At 41.1% G+C, this 14300-nt stretch overlaps 1 protein-coding gene across 2 annotated transcripts in view; it reads left to right on the top strand.

Moving 5' to 3' along the window:
• The window catches only part of Gpc3 (glypican 3), a 356065-nt gene that overhangs the window by 304372 nt on the left and 37393 nt on the right, over window positions 1-14300 (top strand). Inside the window, exon 7 of one of the 2 annotated variants that reach the window (XM_005358456.3) lies at window positions 9209-9368. The exons of the other annotated variant lie outside the window; for it this stretch is intronic. Coding sequence (XP_005358513.1) covers window positions 9209-9368 — 160 coding nt within the window. The remainder of the gene's footprint in view (window positions 1-9208; window positions 9369-14300) is intronic. 2 annotated transcript variants of the gene reach the window in all.

Raw genomic sequence — 14300 nt, 5'->3', positions numbered from 1 at the left:
TTCCGGGTATGCGCCACCATGTCCAGTGTTTTTACAAGCCTTTAGGCTAAAAACAGACATATTGCCCAATATCTCTTTCTAGTCCAACTTATATCTTTTGTAAAATACAGCAAATATGTCTCTTTTGTTGCCGTATAGGGTTCTGGAGAGGATCAACTGAGAAAACAGATAAGAAAGTGGTTTTAATTATTAAAATAATGCTAATAGCAGTAACAAAATAACATTAAGGAATTCATGTTCCCCATGATCACCTCTCCCTGAGTTGCAACTGATTAGTAACCTAAAATCTTCAGAATTCATTCTGTGCTTTATAAATATGTAGTTTTTAATATGCAACACTAATATATTATTGTGTGAACTATGTGTCACACACTAAGCTTAGGGCTTTATTCAATCCCACAGTCATACTGTGTGAGAGAGAATAGAGGTATTACCATGCCTAGCTCATAGATAAGAAACAGAAAGCTTAGCGAAGTTAAATAATTTGTTTACAGTACTAAGGGTGGTAGGCCATAGTGTCCAGATTTGGAGCCAAGTTTTCTGACTCCAGAGTATAAGCCTTTAGCCCTTATGGTATGCCTCCTCTCTAAAACAGACTCAAAGGCTATACAGTTCTAAGATACCAACTGAGCATCCTTAATCTGGTCTTTTGAAACTCTAAATGCTCCAAAGTCCAAAACCATTTGAGTCCTACCATGCCATCCCAAGTACAAAACTCTGCAGCCTGCTTCTTTGTTTCATGCACAGAGTTGGTGAAAGCTGTTTGGGTTGTCTGTGAAGGTGAATATGGCATACCCATGGATTTTGTCTTTAGAGTCGGGTCCCATTCCTAACATACCTCCTTGTGCACTTGCAAGTATTCTACAGCCCCCGGTTCCAAACATTTCAGTTAAGGCAGACTCAGCCTTTATTGGTGACATTATTGGAAATTTCTAAAGGTGGCAAATGGCTTCCTAAAGCCCCAGGGACTCATCCTGTCAGATGATCCGGATTCCATGAATTCCGTCCGTGGTGCTGGTGTCACGTCGCAGTTTTTCATAGTATCCACACATGTATTCAGTGGAGAGGCTTATCTTCATGCATGTCAGTGTTTCCTTACCAAGGTGAAGCGAGACCCGTCTAGAAGTGGAGCCCAAAGTGGCTGAGAGGGGGTACAGGGGCTGAGAGGTGGGTGTGGCAGAGCGTTGAGCCAGGAGCACCAAACGGAAGCACATCTTCCCCTCCTCCCCTCCTCCCCTCCTCCCCTCCGGCAGTCATGCTGCTACTCCGCTCTTCTAAACATCCTTGAGCGCTTCCTTGCTTCACAGACCTTTCCTTATCTCCCTGGGAGCTCTGGGAGCATTCGGATGGGTTTTCTCATGCTTGGAAAGATCCCACCCAGATGGTTTTCTGGTACCTTAGTGTGTGGTCATAGCACTTAATGTGGCATTACTTACAAGACACATTCAACAAGCCCTTTACCTCTGTTGGTGCCGTGAGGCCTGCTGTCCCTCCTTGCTTTCTTCTTCCTTGAGGTCATTATCAACGTGAACAGCAGTGTACGGATGTCAGAGAACATAGTACCTTGTCAGGAAATATACTAAGCGTGTGTGCTTTGTCTTTCTGTGTTCATTCATCCATTTAATGGACATTTATTGAATATTACCTCACTTCGTGTCAAATGCTATGCTGGGCACAGGTAACCAAGGAAGACCATATCACTTCTTTAATTTATCAGAGATACAACAGGGAAATGTATAATCACAAATTGTAGAGAATTCTCTGAGAAGAAGCATCTACAGAACTCTAAAATTGTAAATGTTGATACTTTTATTTATTGAAGAATTAATAGTATTGGGCCCATTTTACAGGTAAAAAAGTTGAGGCTAAGTGATTTGTCCAGAGTCTTGCGGCTAGTAAATTGGTTGGGCAGAGATTTAAATTCATGCTAGTCATACTCCAAAGCTCACACTCTTAAGTGCTGTGCAGCTTGGCCTTCTCAGTGTGTGAAGTGCACATATAGCCATTAATTCTAACCTTGTGCATTTGGGGTTCTGGCTTCATCTCAAAAGTGTGGAGTTGCAATTGTTTCCAATTACTTGTGGCCGTGGTTTGGTGCATTTGTTCAAAGACAGTGTGCATGCAAAGCAGAGGTCACCTGCTAGGTCCTGTGGATGTGCACAATGTGTAAATCATACTGGCATTCCAAAAAGCTCAAGATTCATGGCCGTCACCACATTTGTTTCCCATTAGCTTACGTTACTCAAATACAAACAGTAAAGCATGTGTTTACATTACTGTGGACATAGAAAAAAAGCCAGACCCCCAAAACATTCCTTGCAGGTTGTAGAAAGTGAAACACCCAAACAGTTCCAAATCAGTTTGGAAAGCCTAGCTTAATAGCTTTAAAATGTAACCTGGATTTCCCACAATAAAAAAAAAATGCCAAGAAGAGGGACTGTGAGTAGCTCAAAGAAACGCCAGCTAAATCTCGAAACTATGTACCAAATACCATATTTACAGTATCTATTTTGTTACTTATCCTTTATTATTTTGTGAATGCTAAGGAGCTTAAAAATCAAGAGAACTCTTAGCTGCGGAGCAGCAGGAATGGCATTTTTCATTCCATCCAGCTGTCCCACAGCTGCCCAAAGCTTTTCAAAACAAACCCATTCATGATGGGATGGTTAGGTTATTTAAGCCATTGTAGATGGAAAGCAAGCGGGAAGCATCTAGTGTCATTAAGAACCTTATTATTCCTTCTTTTTTTCTTTCTTCCTTTTTCTTTCCTCTTTTTTCTTTTTTTTTTTTGGAAGCAAAGGTATCGCTATGAAGTCTTGGATACCCTGGAACTTCCCATGTAGACAAGCAAAGTCTTGAACTCACAGAAATCTAATTACCTCTGCCCTAAGTAGCTGGAATTAAAAGCATGCGCCATTATACCTGGTTTTGTTGCCCTTTCTTCATGTTCTCACCCAGTAGTAAAAGTCTTTCCCATCAAGTTATAGTTAACATCTAACCTCTGAGAAAATGCCACAGAATAGGAAGTTATCTGAAATCAAGGCAATCAGATTGGCAAAGGGAAACTGAAAGTCTCAGTTATGAATGTCTTTACATAACAGTATCTTTCTTGAACCGTTCTGGACTTGAGGACTTAAGGATATTTTTTACTAAGACCTTTCTCAAGTACCCAGTGACTTAGTCTTGCTTACTGTTTGAGGTTCAGAGTGTCCGCTTAATGCAGAAAAGGGGAAAGGCAGTCTTCCCTGTCACACAGATTGGAGGGCAGCATTCAAAGACCATGGGAGAGAACACGTGCTCAGTCCCGGCCCAGTGTGAGAATGATAAGACTCTTGCCCTTACAATCAGGACAGTAACAAGAGGCACATTGTCTGGACCATATAGACAGATCAAGACGTGTTGATGCCATGGGCTCCATTTGAGCATATTTGATCCCCATAAGAACAAGAAGCATATTATGCTGATCTTTGTTCTCTTGTCAACCAAGCATGACAAGAACGTTGACCAAATCCTCTTGTCCCATGACGCTGTGCCCCTTTGTGATCTTGGTTATGGGTTTAAGAATGTGAGGTGGCTGTGTTCTAGAAAGCCTACTCTCTCCTGCATCAGGTTTCGAATTTGCTTAGGTAATTACGGCAGGGTTTTGTTTCCTTCTGTTGCATGAACCTGAGGACCTGTTTCTAGGCTAGCTTTCCAATGTTTCCCTTTATAATAAAATGAAGCCAATCACTTTTGTAGAAGGGGGTTTTCATTCTCTTTTGAAGGGGGTTTTATTAACTATGAGGGCAAAAGGTCATGATGGCCACACCTCAGGGAAGATAAAAATGCCATTGTTTGTCCTCTTTTCACAAGCTGGTTTGAAGAGTAATAACAAAGATTCCAACCTATGTAATCACGCACAATAACGCTAACATGATTCATGTCTAAAGCCAGTTCCAGAGAGTTTCTAAGAAGCAGGGTAACATTGCAGAAAGCTTTCTTAAAGTGTGTCATAAACCTGGAATTCCAGTTACTTAGGAAGCTGAGGCAGGAGGCTATTTTTGAACCTTAAGTGTTAGACCAGCCTGAGAATATAATAAAACTTCATCGCAAAAAACAAACAGCAAAAATACCTTGTCTGTTCACCCACCTTAAGAGTCTGGAAAACAGGTGACTTAGAAACGCAGACTACTTTTCACTAGGATCAGAGCTTCCGAACTAGTGAGCCTGGTTTTATTTTTGGTTTTGGTGTTTTTGTTTTGTTTTTATCTGTTTATCTTTGTGATGTTACAAATCCAGCTTAGGACCTCAGGCCTGCTAAGGCTACATGCTTACCACTGAGCCACATCCCCACCCGGTGACTTCATTTCCAGCTAGCATCTTAGATCATTTTTATAGAAATGTTACACTTGCTGCCATGCTGTCTAGGGACTTTGTATACACACTCTTTAACCTAGTAATCCTACTCAAGAAATGATCCAGATTTTGAAGCGACCTGATGGGAATGACTTTGTGTGGAAAATCAGACGTAGCCACAATGCAAATATTCAATGCTGAGAAAATGGTTAAGGAAATTTTGATAAATTCCCTAATTGGTAGATGTCTTACCATAGTTGAAGAACTAGAGTTATCTTATTTATTCATTATAAAACTTCTGTGAGGCAAACATTATTTCTCACATTTTGTTTTAGGGAGATTAAGCAGCTTGTCTGAAAATAAAATTTTAATTACTGGATAAACCAGGATTACAACCCAAGTAATGTGTGTTTAGAATATTTGAGATTTGTTGTATAAGAGCCATCAATTTAAAGCTCCCCCCTTTTTAAAAAAGTCCACAAACATTATATATTAGAGTTTTACACCCAGAGGGCTTTCCCCCTTGTTTCTCTTTCCCTTCACTTTTCCGTCTAGGTGGAGAAACCTACCACATCTATCAGCTTCTGTCACTATGACAAGTTCCTGAGATAGTTAGCTAAGCATGAAGGGTTTATTTTCACTCAGGGTTTCTGCGGTTCCTGTCGGTAGACAATTAATGCTGTTGCTTTGGGGTCTGTGGAGAAGCAGGACATCATGGCAGTGAGTACATCGTAGAAGAGATGCCTCACTTGCTTCTTGGAAGGATGTTATGAACAAGCTAAGAACCCAATGTCCTCTTCAAAGGCACAAGCCCAGTGACAGAACTTCTTTCAATTAGGCCCCACCTACTTCCTTAAGGTTCTAGCCCCCTCCCTTCATAAGGCCATCTCCTGGGGGCTAAACCTTTAGTATATGAGCACGTGTAAGACATTTCTGATTCAAACCCTCCCCGAAGTGTGATACATGCAGTATCCCCAACACTGGGAAGACGGAACCAAGAGATTATGAGATCGAGGCCAACCTGGGCTATGTAGTAAGTTTCTGTCCTAGAAGACAAAGAAAAAAGACAGATGAAAACCATAACATGATACTTAGACATTTAAAAATAAATTCTAAAATAAAGTGAAGGCCTAGATAAGGTGACATAGGCCTATTGGTCTCAGCACTCTGGTAAATTGAGATAAGAAAACCCCAAGTCTGAGGCCAAACCTGAGATACATAGCAAGACTTTATCTTAAAGACAGTGCATAAATATATATTTAGTATATATTTAGCTAACTATAACAGTAGTTAAAAATGCCTGAACAGAGGGTAGCAGCTACGGAAAATGCTGGGTTGTCCATTTTGCTGTATGCGAAGCGGTGTGTGGCAGATGCGTCACATTTAGAGCCCGGCTATGTGGACAGTGGATGAAATAGTCAGATTCGTTTTTTAATAATATTTGACATTGCTAATCGCTACTCCAAGCCGAGGGCTTATTCTTAAAAGCTGACAGGATACTGTCCTTTGCAAATGACGAACAGCTCATCAACAACACTAAGCCCTTTGTGTTACCTGTGCTTATGTACCGGCCTCTCCCGATCTTCTTTTTATAGCGTGAATGTTAAGTCTGAAGGACATTGTAAATAGTGAGAGAACACAAAGCTCAATATTGCGAAATGGAATTAGCTGATTGGATTTCTGAGCCAAATCCATAGTCATTTATTGGCGATTGTCCTCAGACTCATTGTCCTTCTTCCAACGCTCTCCTTCTCTCTCTTCTTTAAGAAGTTTGCATCAACAATGGTTCTCTTGGTTCGAATTTGTTTTGTTAGTGTATGGAGGCTAGACTCCAGCAGCTGTCGGTGTGAAATCATTTCAAAAGATGTCATAGTTGCCCTTCCATGCTGCGCTTGTCTCCAAAATGAACAGAACTGAAGACCCAAAGTAGTATCCTCCTTGGCAAAATTTTAAAGGCTTTTTAAAAAATTCACTGTATTTAAACAGAGCTCCCCAACCATACAGGGGACATGGTATAAAGGATTGGAAAATGGCCTGTCAAAATAAGTTACTGGTCTTAGCCAGGGTCTTCCAAAGCTGTTTCAGTTTGGCTACTTATCTGGAGGACCCAGATTCAGTTCGCAACACCCACAAAATGGCTCACAACCCCCATAACTCCAATATAGGGTATCAGAAACCATCTGCTGGTCTCTGCAGGCACCAAGCATGCGCATGGTATACATACACGCATATGTATACATAAAATAAAAATAAACCGTTTTTAAAAGGTGTGTTTGATATCCATTTCTAAGTTCTTCTACAATGAATCCTGGCTTTGAGATTTTCTCTTTTCTCGGCTATGGAAGTAACTGTAAAGTCCTGCCATGCCACGTCATTTTGCTTCACTTCAAGAGCACATTTATTGAGTGTCTACCATACACTTCCTTAAATGCCGTGGAGTTTGAAATCCCTAGCATCTCTCACAGTCTAGTAGTGGAAAAAAAACATAAATACACATAAGTAATACCAGATCACATATACAAAGTGCCATTTAGGGGGTAGAGATGAAAGAAACACTCGCGGGAGATAGAGGGAGAGAATTATAATAATCATCTGCCAAGAAGACTTTATTAAGGACATGGCACTTGAACTTGGCTTGAAAATCTGGAAGCCTTTCAATAAACAGAAATGAGCAACAGCTCATAGTATGTTCTCAGTTAATGTTTACTGAGGGTATTAATAAAAAAAAAAGCTCAAAAGTGAGGCGTGCTTGAAAAATAGCAAGTTCACTAATGTATACCTAACCACAAAATCTCCTCATGTAAAAAATTCTAATTCAAACCGTCCGTGCTATACACAGAGGATGCATTCTTGGAAATTAACATGAAATACTTATGTCAAAAGCAAATTTCCCATAAGAAACAATGGTTCAGGATGGATTGGAGGTTTTAGTTAAACTCTAGTGATATTTGTTATAGCATGGACTCACAGTTCTCAAAGAATGCTTTATGGACTCTGGAAGTCCATGAACTCCAGAGAGCCACAAGATCGAAACTGCTTTCACAACAACACTAAAAATGTATTTGTTGTTTTTACTCTGTTGGTATTTGCCAAATCACTGACTAGGGCAAGTGTTAGCACCGCTATGTAAATCAAGGCAGCGACTCTAAAACGCAGCCCTAGTCACCCTAATCACCACTACATATGTTTGCAGGAAAATAAGTAGCAGTCACCAACGAATACTAAAGCTGTGAAAATTACTGGTTTTGTTAACACTCAGCCCTTAAGTAAAAATTTGTATTATTTTGGGCTACAAAGTGAGAAATCCACAACATATTTTTGCTTCAACTATATATCAGTGTCCATGACAAGGAAACACTCTTGTGAGATTATTTGTGTTGTGAACTAAACTAAGCCGATTTCATCACTAGTGTTTTGAATTTAATATTTTTGTTATGGAAGTGGGAAGTACATAAAGTACGCCTCAACTATACATCAATACGCATTTCAAGGAACTCAATGTTTACACATTATTGTGTGGAAAAGGAACAACGAGAGGCTTTCAGCATGAGGAAAAGAACTACCCATATTTGATACAATTATTAATAATAATTAATAATTAATGGTGCAATTCGAGCTCCCAGGAGAAGGCTAAGGGTTGACGAGAGCACGGGGCAGCTGGGCACACTGTAATCACAGTCCTGACATACAATGGGAGTCTCAGCTTCCTCTCTCCTTGTCATACGGTCTGGGACTCCAGCTATGGCCTGGTGGCATCCACAGTTAGGGGTGGATCTTCCCACCTCTTCCAGCCTAATCTAGAAAATCCTTCACAAGCATCCACAGAGGCTTTCTTCCGCGTTCACTCCAAATCTTGTCAAATTGACAATCAAGACCAACTGTCCCCAACTCTCATTGAAAAGCAAGGGGTGGGGCTGAGCGGACCAAATGGGTGCTGAGAACAGTGAATGGAGCAGGGATTGAGGATAGTGACATGAAGTCTTGGAGAGCGGTAGCCATGGAAATAAAATGGACCCTAAAGGGTGAATCATACTGCAAGCTTGGGTCTGTCGGTGGAGAGACTTGGGGATGATAGGAGTCCCATAAAACTAGGTCCACATGACTAAAAGCTCTGCATCAGAGTTCCAAACAAACATGTCTCTTGATTAGCATATTAGCTATGATGAAGCTGCAAGAGAGAGAACTGTTCATGGTTTTGTTTCATTCTTTCTACTGATCAAAATATGGGATTTGACAATTGTAAGCAATCATTTCAATTGGGCACTATTCATTTAAGAGACAGTTCTGTCTTCATTCCATTAAGAACAGGTATTGCTTTTATATAATGGAGATAAATGCTGGTCCAGGACACATTGGTAGGGAATTTGTTTCTGATCTTGCTGTCCTTGGAGATGACACATATGTTTCACCTGTCAAGTCTTAAGTTCTCTATAGGTATTCTCCTAGCACAGAGACTCTCCGAAACTTAGATACAATATTATAAAAATGCAACATGCAATGTATCCTCTGGCTTCAGTGTGGTTTGAATGGAGCAGAAGAATGAAGAATGTGTCGTGTCAAATGCTGTACAATTGTCTCTCAGTATGAAGCTCGAAAATGCGTAAGCAATTTCCACATAGTTAAATTTGAAAAATGATTTTTTTTAAAATGGAGGCTCGCTATGTTATACAAACTGGTGGTGACCTCTGAACTCGAGCAATTTCCCTGCTTCAACCTCCCTCTTGGCTGGACCTAGTAGTGTTTGCTCCTATGCCCAGTTGAAAAACGTTGTTAAAAGCTGTGTACTTTATAATACCTCTTATAGGAACGCGTTCTTCTAAACCTATAAGCAAAAAGTAAGGAGAGCTTCTATAGTCCTGTTATCTTCTTTCAGCTCCTGAGAACCATGTCTGTGCCCAAGGGCAAAGTTCTGGATAAGAACCTGGATGAGGAAGGACTTGAGAGTGGGGATTGTGGTGACGATGAAGACGAGTGCATTGGGAGCTCTGGGGACGGAATGATGAAAGTGAAGAACCAACTGCGCTTCCTTGCAGGTAACTGCCTGAAAATGGTGATGCTCTCAGGAGTCAAAAATCAGTCGCTTTTTATTCTTTTTTTAAATATTTATTTATTTATTTATTATGGATACAATATTCTGTTTGCATATATGCCTGCTAGAAGAGGGCACCAGACCTCATTACAGATGGTTGTGAGCCACCATGTGGTTGCTGGGAATTGAACTCGGGTCCTTTGGAAGAGCATCCAATGCTCTTAACCGCTGAGCCATCTCTCCAGCCCCTCAATCGCCTTTTAGACCTCCTCTAAAATCCCTGCAGCACACGATGCCATGAAGCCGTAAACTCTTTTAAGAAAGATGACATTCTCAGAAAGCGAAGCTTTTTTTTTTTTTTTAGTTTCCCCACCTCTGACCCTGGGTAGATCAGAAAGGGCCTGTTCTCGTTTTCTGAAAGTGAATTGAGCTGAGCCATTGGCTCCGTTTTCCCATGGGAGTTGGCCTTGGTTCTTCTTGGTTGTAGAAAGCAATGCTACCTTGGGAGTCTTGTGCAAACCTACAGTGAGGCTTGGGTTGTAGCCAGGTAGAGTACTTGCATCTCATGTATGAGATGAGGTACTAGCCCTAATCCCCAACACCACCAAAAGGAAGTAACTCAACAATGGAACAACTTTAAAGGAAGAGCTACATGTTGACTTTTCCTTCTTCAGAGAGAATGTCTATTATTTTCTTTTCTCACAGCAGTCTAATCTAGAAAGGCTATGTACAGCTGGGGAGAAACATTAGCAGTAGAAAGAAAACAATGCCAGGGATGCTGGCATCAATAAGGAAGTGCAGAAACAGAACCAAGTCTTCTCACATTTGTTGTATCTCAGAGTTTTTAAGTCCTTTCGTATCAACACGTTCTTTCCTTTATCAAATTCTTCCTAATAAAGCTGGGCTCCGAGAAGCAATGAGATTTCTCGAAAGGAGAGAGACAGACTTTCATCACCATGCCTTTTCCTCCTCAGTGCATCCCTTCTGTCTGAAACTCTGTTGTCCAAGATCTCCAAGATGCTTCATTCCCTGTTTCTCCCATAGCCTCATTCTCTTACTAACTGCTGTTCATCTTGCCCCCGCCCACCAGAGGTCTCTTTTTAAGCCTCTTCTTCCCTCTTCTCTAGAGAGAACACATGTGTCTTATTCTTGCTCACTCTTTAAATATTTTCTTGGAATCAGTCATTTTTCACTGAGGAAAACTAACATGAAATCTCCCCTCTTAACAAATTCATACATGTACTGTTCAGTATTATGAATTAGGCACACTTTGGTCAACAGCAGATGCTAGCATCTTCCATCAGGCACGACACTATGCTCAATGAACAGCACCTCTTCATTTCTTCCAGGCACTCCTCAGCCCCTGAAAACCTAAGAGAGTAAGTTTCGGTACAGAGCAAGCATATATTTGACTTTTTCTTACATATTAGTATGACTTAGAACAAATTTCCTCAAGTTTTATCACCTCCTTTCTAATTCTCCAACTCTTTATCAAATGGAGAGCGTAACCTAACTTCGTGGGTCTGTGGCAGGAATATGTCAAGGGAAAAGTTGACAAAGCATATGCGATCATATTTGGCATGTACTAGCATATACCAGGTGCTCTGTAATTGTTAGTTTCCCTCCTGAAACCTTTTAAAACCAGCGGTTATGTTTTTAAAAAGATTTTTCTGAATTATTGAAGTAAGTTACGCCAGTGCTTTCAAGACATACTCTAGAGCGATTTCCCGGTTCCATGGGGGCAGAATCAGGATGGAGATCCAGATAGTCTGGTTTCAGAAGCCACTCTTGAACAAGTCTACTCAAATGCTTCCTTTGCTCCTCAGGGTAGCCATGAGACTATGAAAGTCAGTTTTGTATTTTGCTACAGATTGAACATGCTTTGTCTGAAAGCCTAAAATCCAAAATACTATGAAATTCAAGCCCTTCGAGTGCCAACATGATACTCAAATGGGGTCAGATACTAAGAGATGTTCAGCCAGTAAAGACCTCACAAATATCCTAGAATCAGAAAAACTTCAAAACCTGAAGCAGTTTGGGTTAGGGATGGCCCCAACCTGTGTCTGGCAACTTCCGTGTCCGTCTACATTCTAAAGGTTGCCCAGATGATTCATCAAAATGTTCTCTCATCCCAGCCCTGGCCCTGGCCCTGAGGACACAACACCACTCATACTTCACCAGCAAAGTCTCTCTGCTTATTCAAACCCATGACTTCGTGCCTGTAAGACTTGGCCCTCTCCATTAAAAAAGTTCTATAGTTTCAAGGTGACCTAACTTTTGTAAGCAGTGTTTGGCAGGGTCCTTCTCAAGGGTATTGTCAAAATGGACTTAGATTGCATCCTCGGGGTCCCTTTGTTCACGCGCACATTGATCCTCTCCAAGAACGCTAGTCAGGTTGTTAGGTGTGATTAGCCGGAAGGCTTTTGTAAACTGTAGAGTGTATTATGCAGAGGTAGTTCATTTAATTTATAGGGGAAATGATGCCTTGCCTCCAAAGTATTCTATGTGCTTAATCAGATCAATGACTCTACTAGCCTGTGCTTTGTCGGATCTCCTTTAAAATGCTTCCTGTAGGGAAGAAACTCATTGCCAGCCTGTCATGCTCATGGCACAATAGCTATTTGGAATGGCAGGCTATCCGCATTGGTTAGCTGTTACATAATTTCACCCAAAATCTGGGTAGATGCCATGTGGTCCTGGTGATTCATCATCATCCATTTATTGAGTCAACTTGATTTGGAACATGATGTACATTTACCATTTCATTTAGAACTGCAAATTGCCTCCCCCAGAAGACAACTCAGGAATAAAGAGCATGGGTTAGACTCTGTTCAATTCTCTTGTATCCTTTTGTCCCTGAACAGACCTTTTGCGTCATAACCAGTGAGTGATGCTATTAGCAGGCTTTCCTGGCTCACTTCTTCCCATCTTTTGATGCACTACATATAACAGAGTCTACCAGGTTCTATTCCTGGGCTTTGTTTCAAACTCCCATGTGTCCTAATGAAAGTCCCTTCCAGTGTTTAGGAGTCAGTTTCTCCATCTGTAACATAAAGACAATGCCTAGACAACTCTTACAGACTTGTCTACTGCCAGCAGTCTGTGATCATTTCTTTGGCTGTGTTTCCTGGCAAAAGACTTAAAAGAGTCTTTGGGGGATACCTTTTTATGCATTTCCACCTAACCTTGCAAGTTCTCTGTTTTCTTCTGGGATATTTCCACTTAGAATGGACCTGATTTTCCCTATTCTAACCACTCTGACTTTTCCACCCAGCCTTCTTGCAAAGAACCACCTGCACCTAGACCTCATTTGTACAGCTGAATATTACCAAGATTTTATATGTGTCCAAGATTCCTGGGGTATAGTCACTTTTAAAACTCATCCTAAAGTCTTCCAGATGCTTCTATTTTTAATGGTCTTGCTTTCATCCCATCTTTCTTTTCTTTCATCTTTTCCCTTTTCTGTATTTTACAATTTTTTTTTCATTCAGGGATGGACTTGTTATTGATGTATTGATGGGTTTGTTTGGCTTGGGGATGTTTTTTTTTGGGGGGGAAAGTTTTACAGTATAGCCCAGGGTGGCCTTGAATTGCCCCAAATCTTCCTGCCTCGGGTGGGATTGTAGAAATAAACCATGAAGCCCAGTGTGGCACAATTCCTATTTCTACGTTGAAAATAGAATTCCTCAAGGTTTCTATTCCTTTCTGATAGTTGACTTTAATACTTTGGTGAGACGGCTGTTATACAATGTCTCTCCCACAGTTGCATCTTTTCTCATGATTTACCAAGAGTAGTGCATTTTCCTCGTCATGAGTGTCTTAGTGCTCCTATTAGCAAATGCTTTAGATTGGGTGGTTTGTAAAGAACAGCAATTAATTTCTCACAGTTCTGGCAGTTAGAAGTCCCAACATCAAAGCAGCAGCATCTGGCGTCTGCGAAAGTCCTTGTTGCACTCTTAGATGGCTGGAGATGCAAATGCTGTTTCCTCACCTAGCAGAGGAGATGGAAGGACAAAAATGAGCGTGTCTGGTATTCTCCAGTCCTTTTGTAAAAGACTAATCTGCTACATAGGAGCAGAGCTCCCACATCCTTATCACCCCCTGACAGCCCACCATCTCCACCACAATAGTGTTGTGCTGGGAATTAAGTTTCAGAATAAATTTTGGAGGGCACATGAGCATTCAAATCACAGCGTTATGTACTTCATCTCTCTTCTCCTCTTTCCACATTTGAAGAATGGGGCAACTCTGTTTCTTATTTTAAAGAATTGTAGATATTTAAAACAAAGATCTTTGTAAAGCATAGGACCCAGTCCCCAGTACCCCCACACTCAAAACCACACGCCTGCTATGAAGGGTGTCGACCTCTCGTTTCTGCTGATACTGATAGGCTCTCAAAGAGCCTACGGGTGGAAACCAGCGCTATCTTAGAAACCCACTGTGGTGAAAAATGCACGGCGTCCTATCACTTGGAAGGTGGAGACAGGATCAGAAAGTCAAGGTTATCTTCTACCACTTGGCTACTTGGGGAGTTTGAGACCAGCCTGGGCCATATGAGATCATGTCTCAAAATAAAGATCTGTCCTTTTTTGCTTATTCAAAGCACACAAGAGGCTATTTAAAACAAGTAACTAGCCTTTAGCTATATATCCTGACCTCTTCCTAGTCAACTTGAGTTCAGAGCTTAAACCTGGATGAAAACCAATGGAGGATTTTGTGTCCACAAATATTTCTTCTAGAAATGCTTCCTCTGAAGACACTTCAGTCTCTCAGACATGTGTTTGAGGACTGCAAATGAAAACCTGTTCGTTGGTCATTAACTAGACAAGTCTGAAGATGAAACCTTGGCTGGTTCTGGTCCCGTTTACCATTCTCTCTCTCTCTCTCTCTCTCTCTCTCTCTCTCTCTCTCTCTCTCTCTCTCTCTCTCTCTCTCT

The sequence above is a fragment of the Microtus ochrogaster genome, chromosome X (assembly GCF_000317375.1).
Source record: "Microtus ochrogaster isolate Prairie Vole_2 chromosome X, MicOch1.0, whole genome shotgun sequence".
Taxonomy (NCBI): Eukaryota; Metazoa; Chordata; class Mammalia; order Rodentia; family Cricetidae; genus Microtus; species Microtus ochrogaster.
This window is presented reverse-complemented; position numbering and strand designations above follow the sequence as displayed.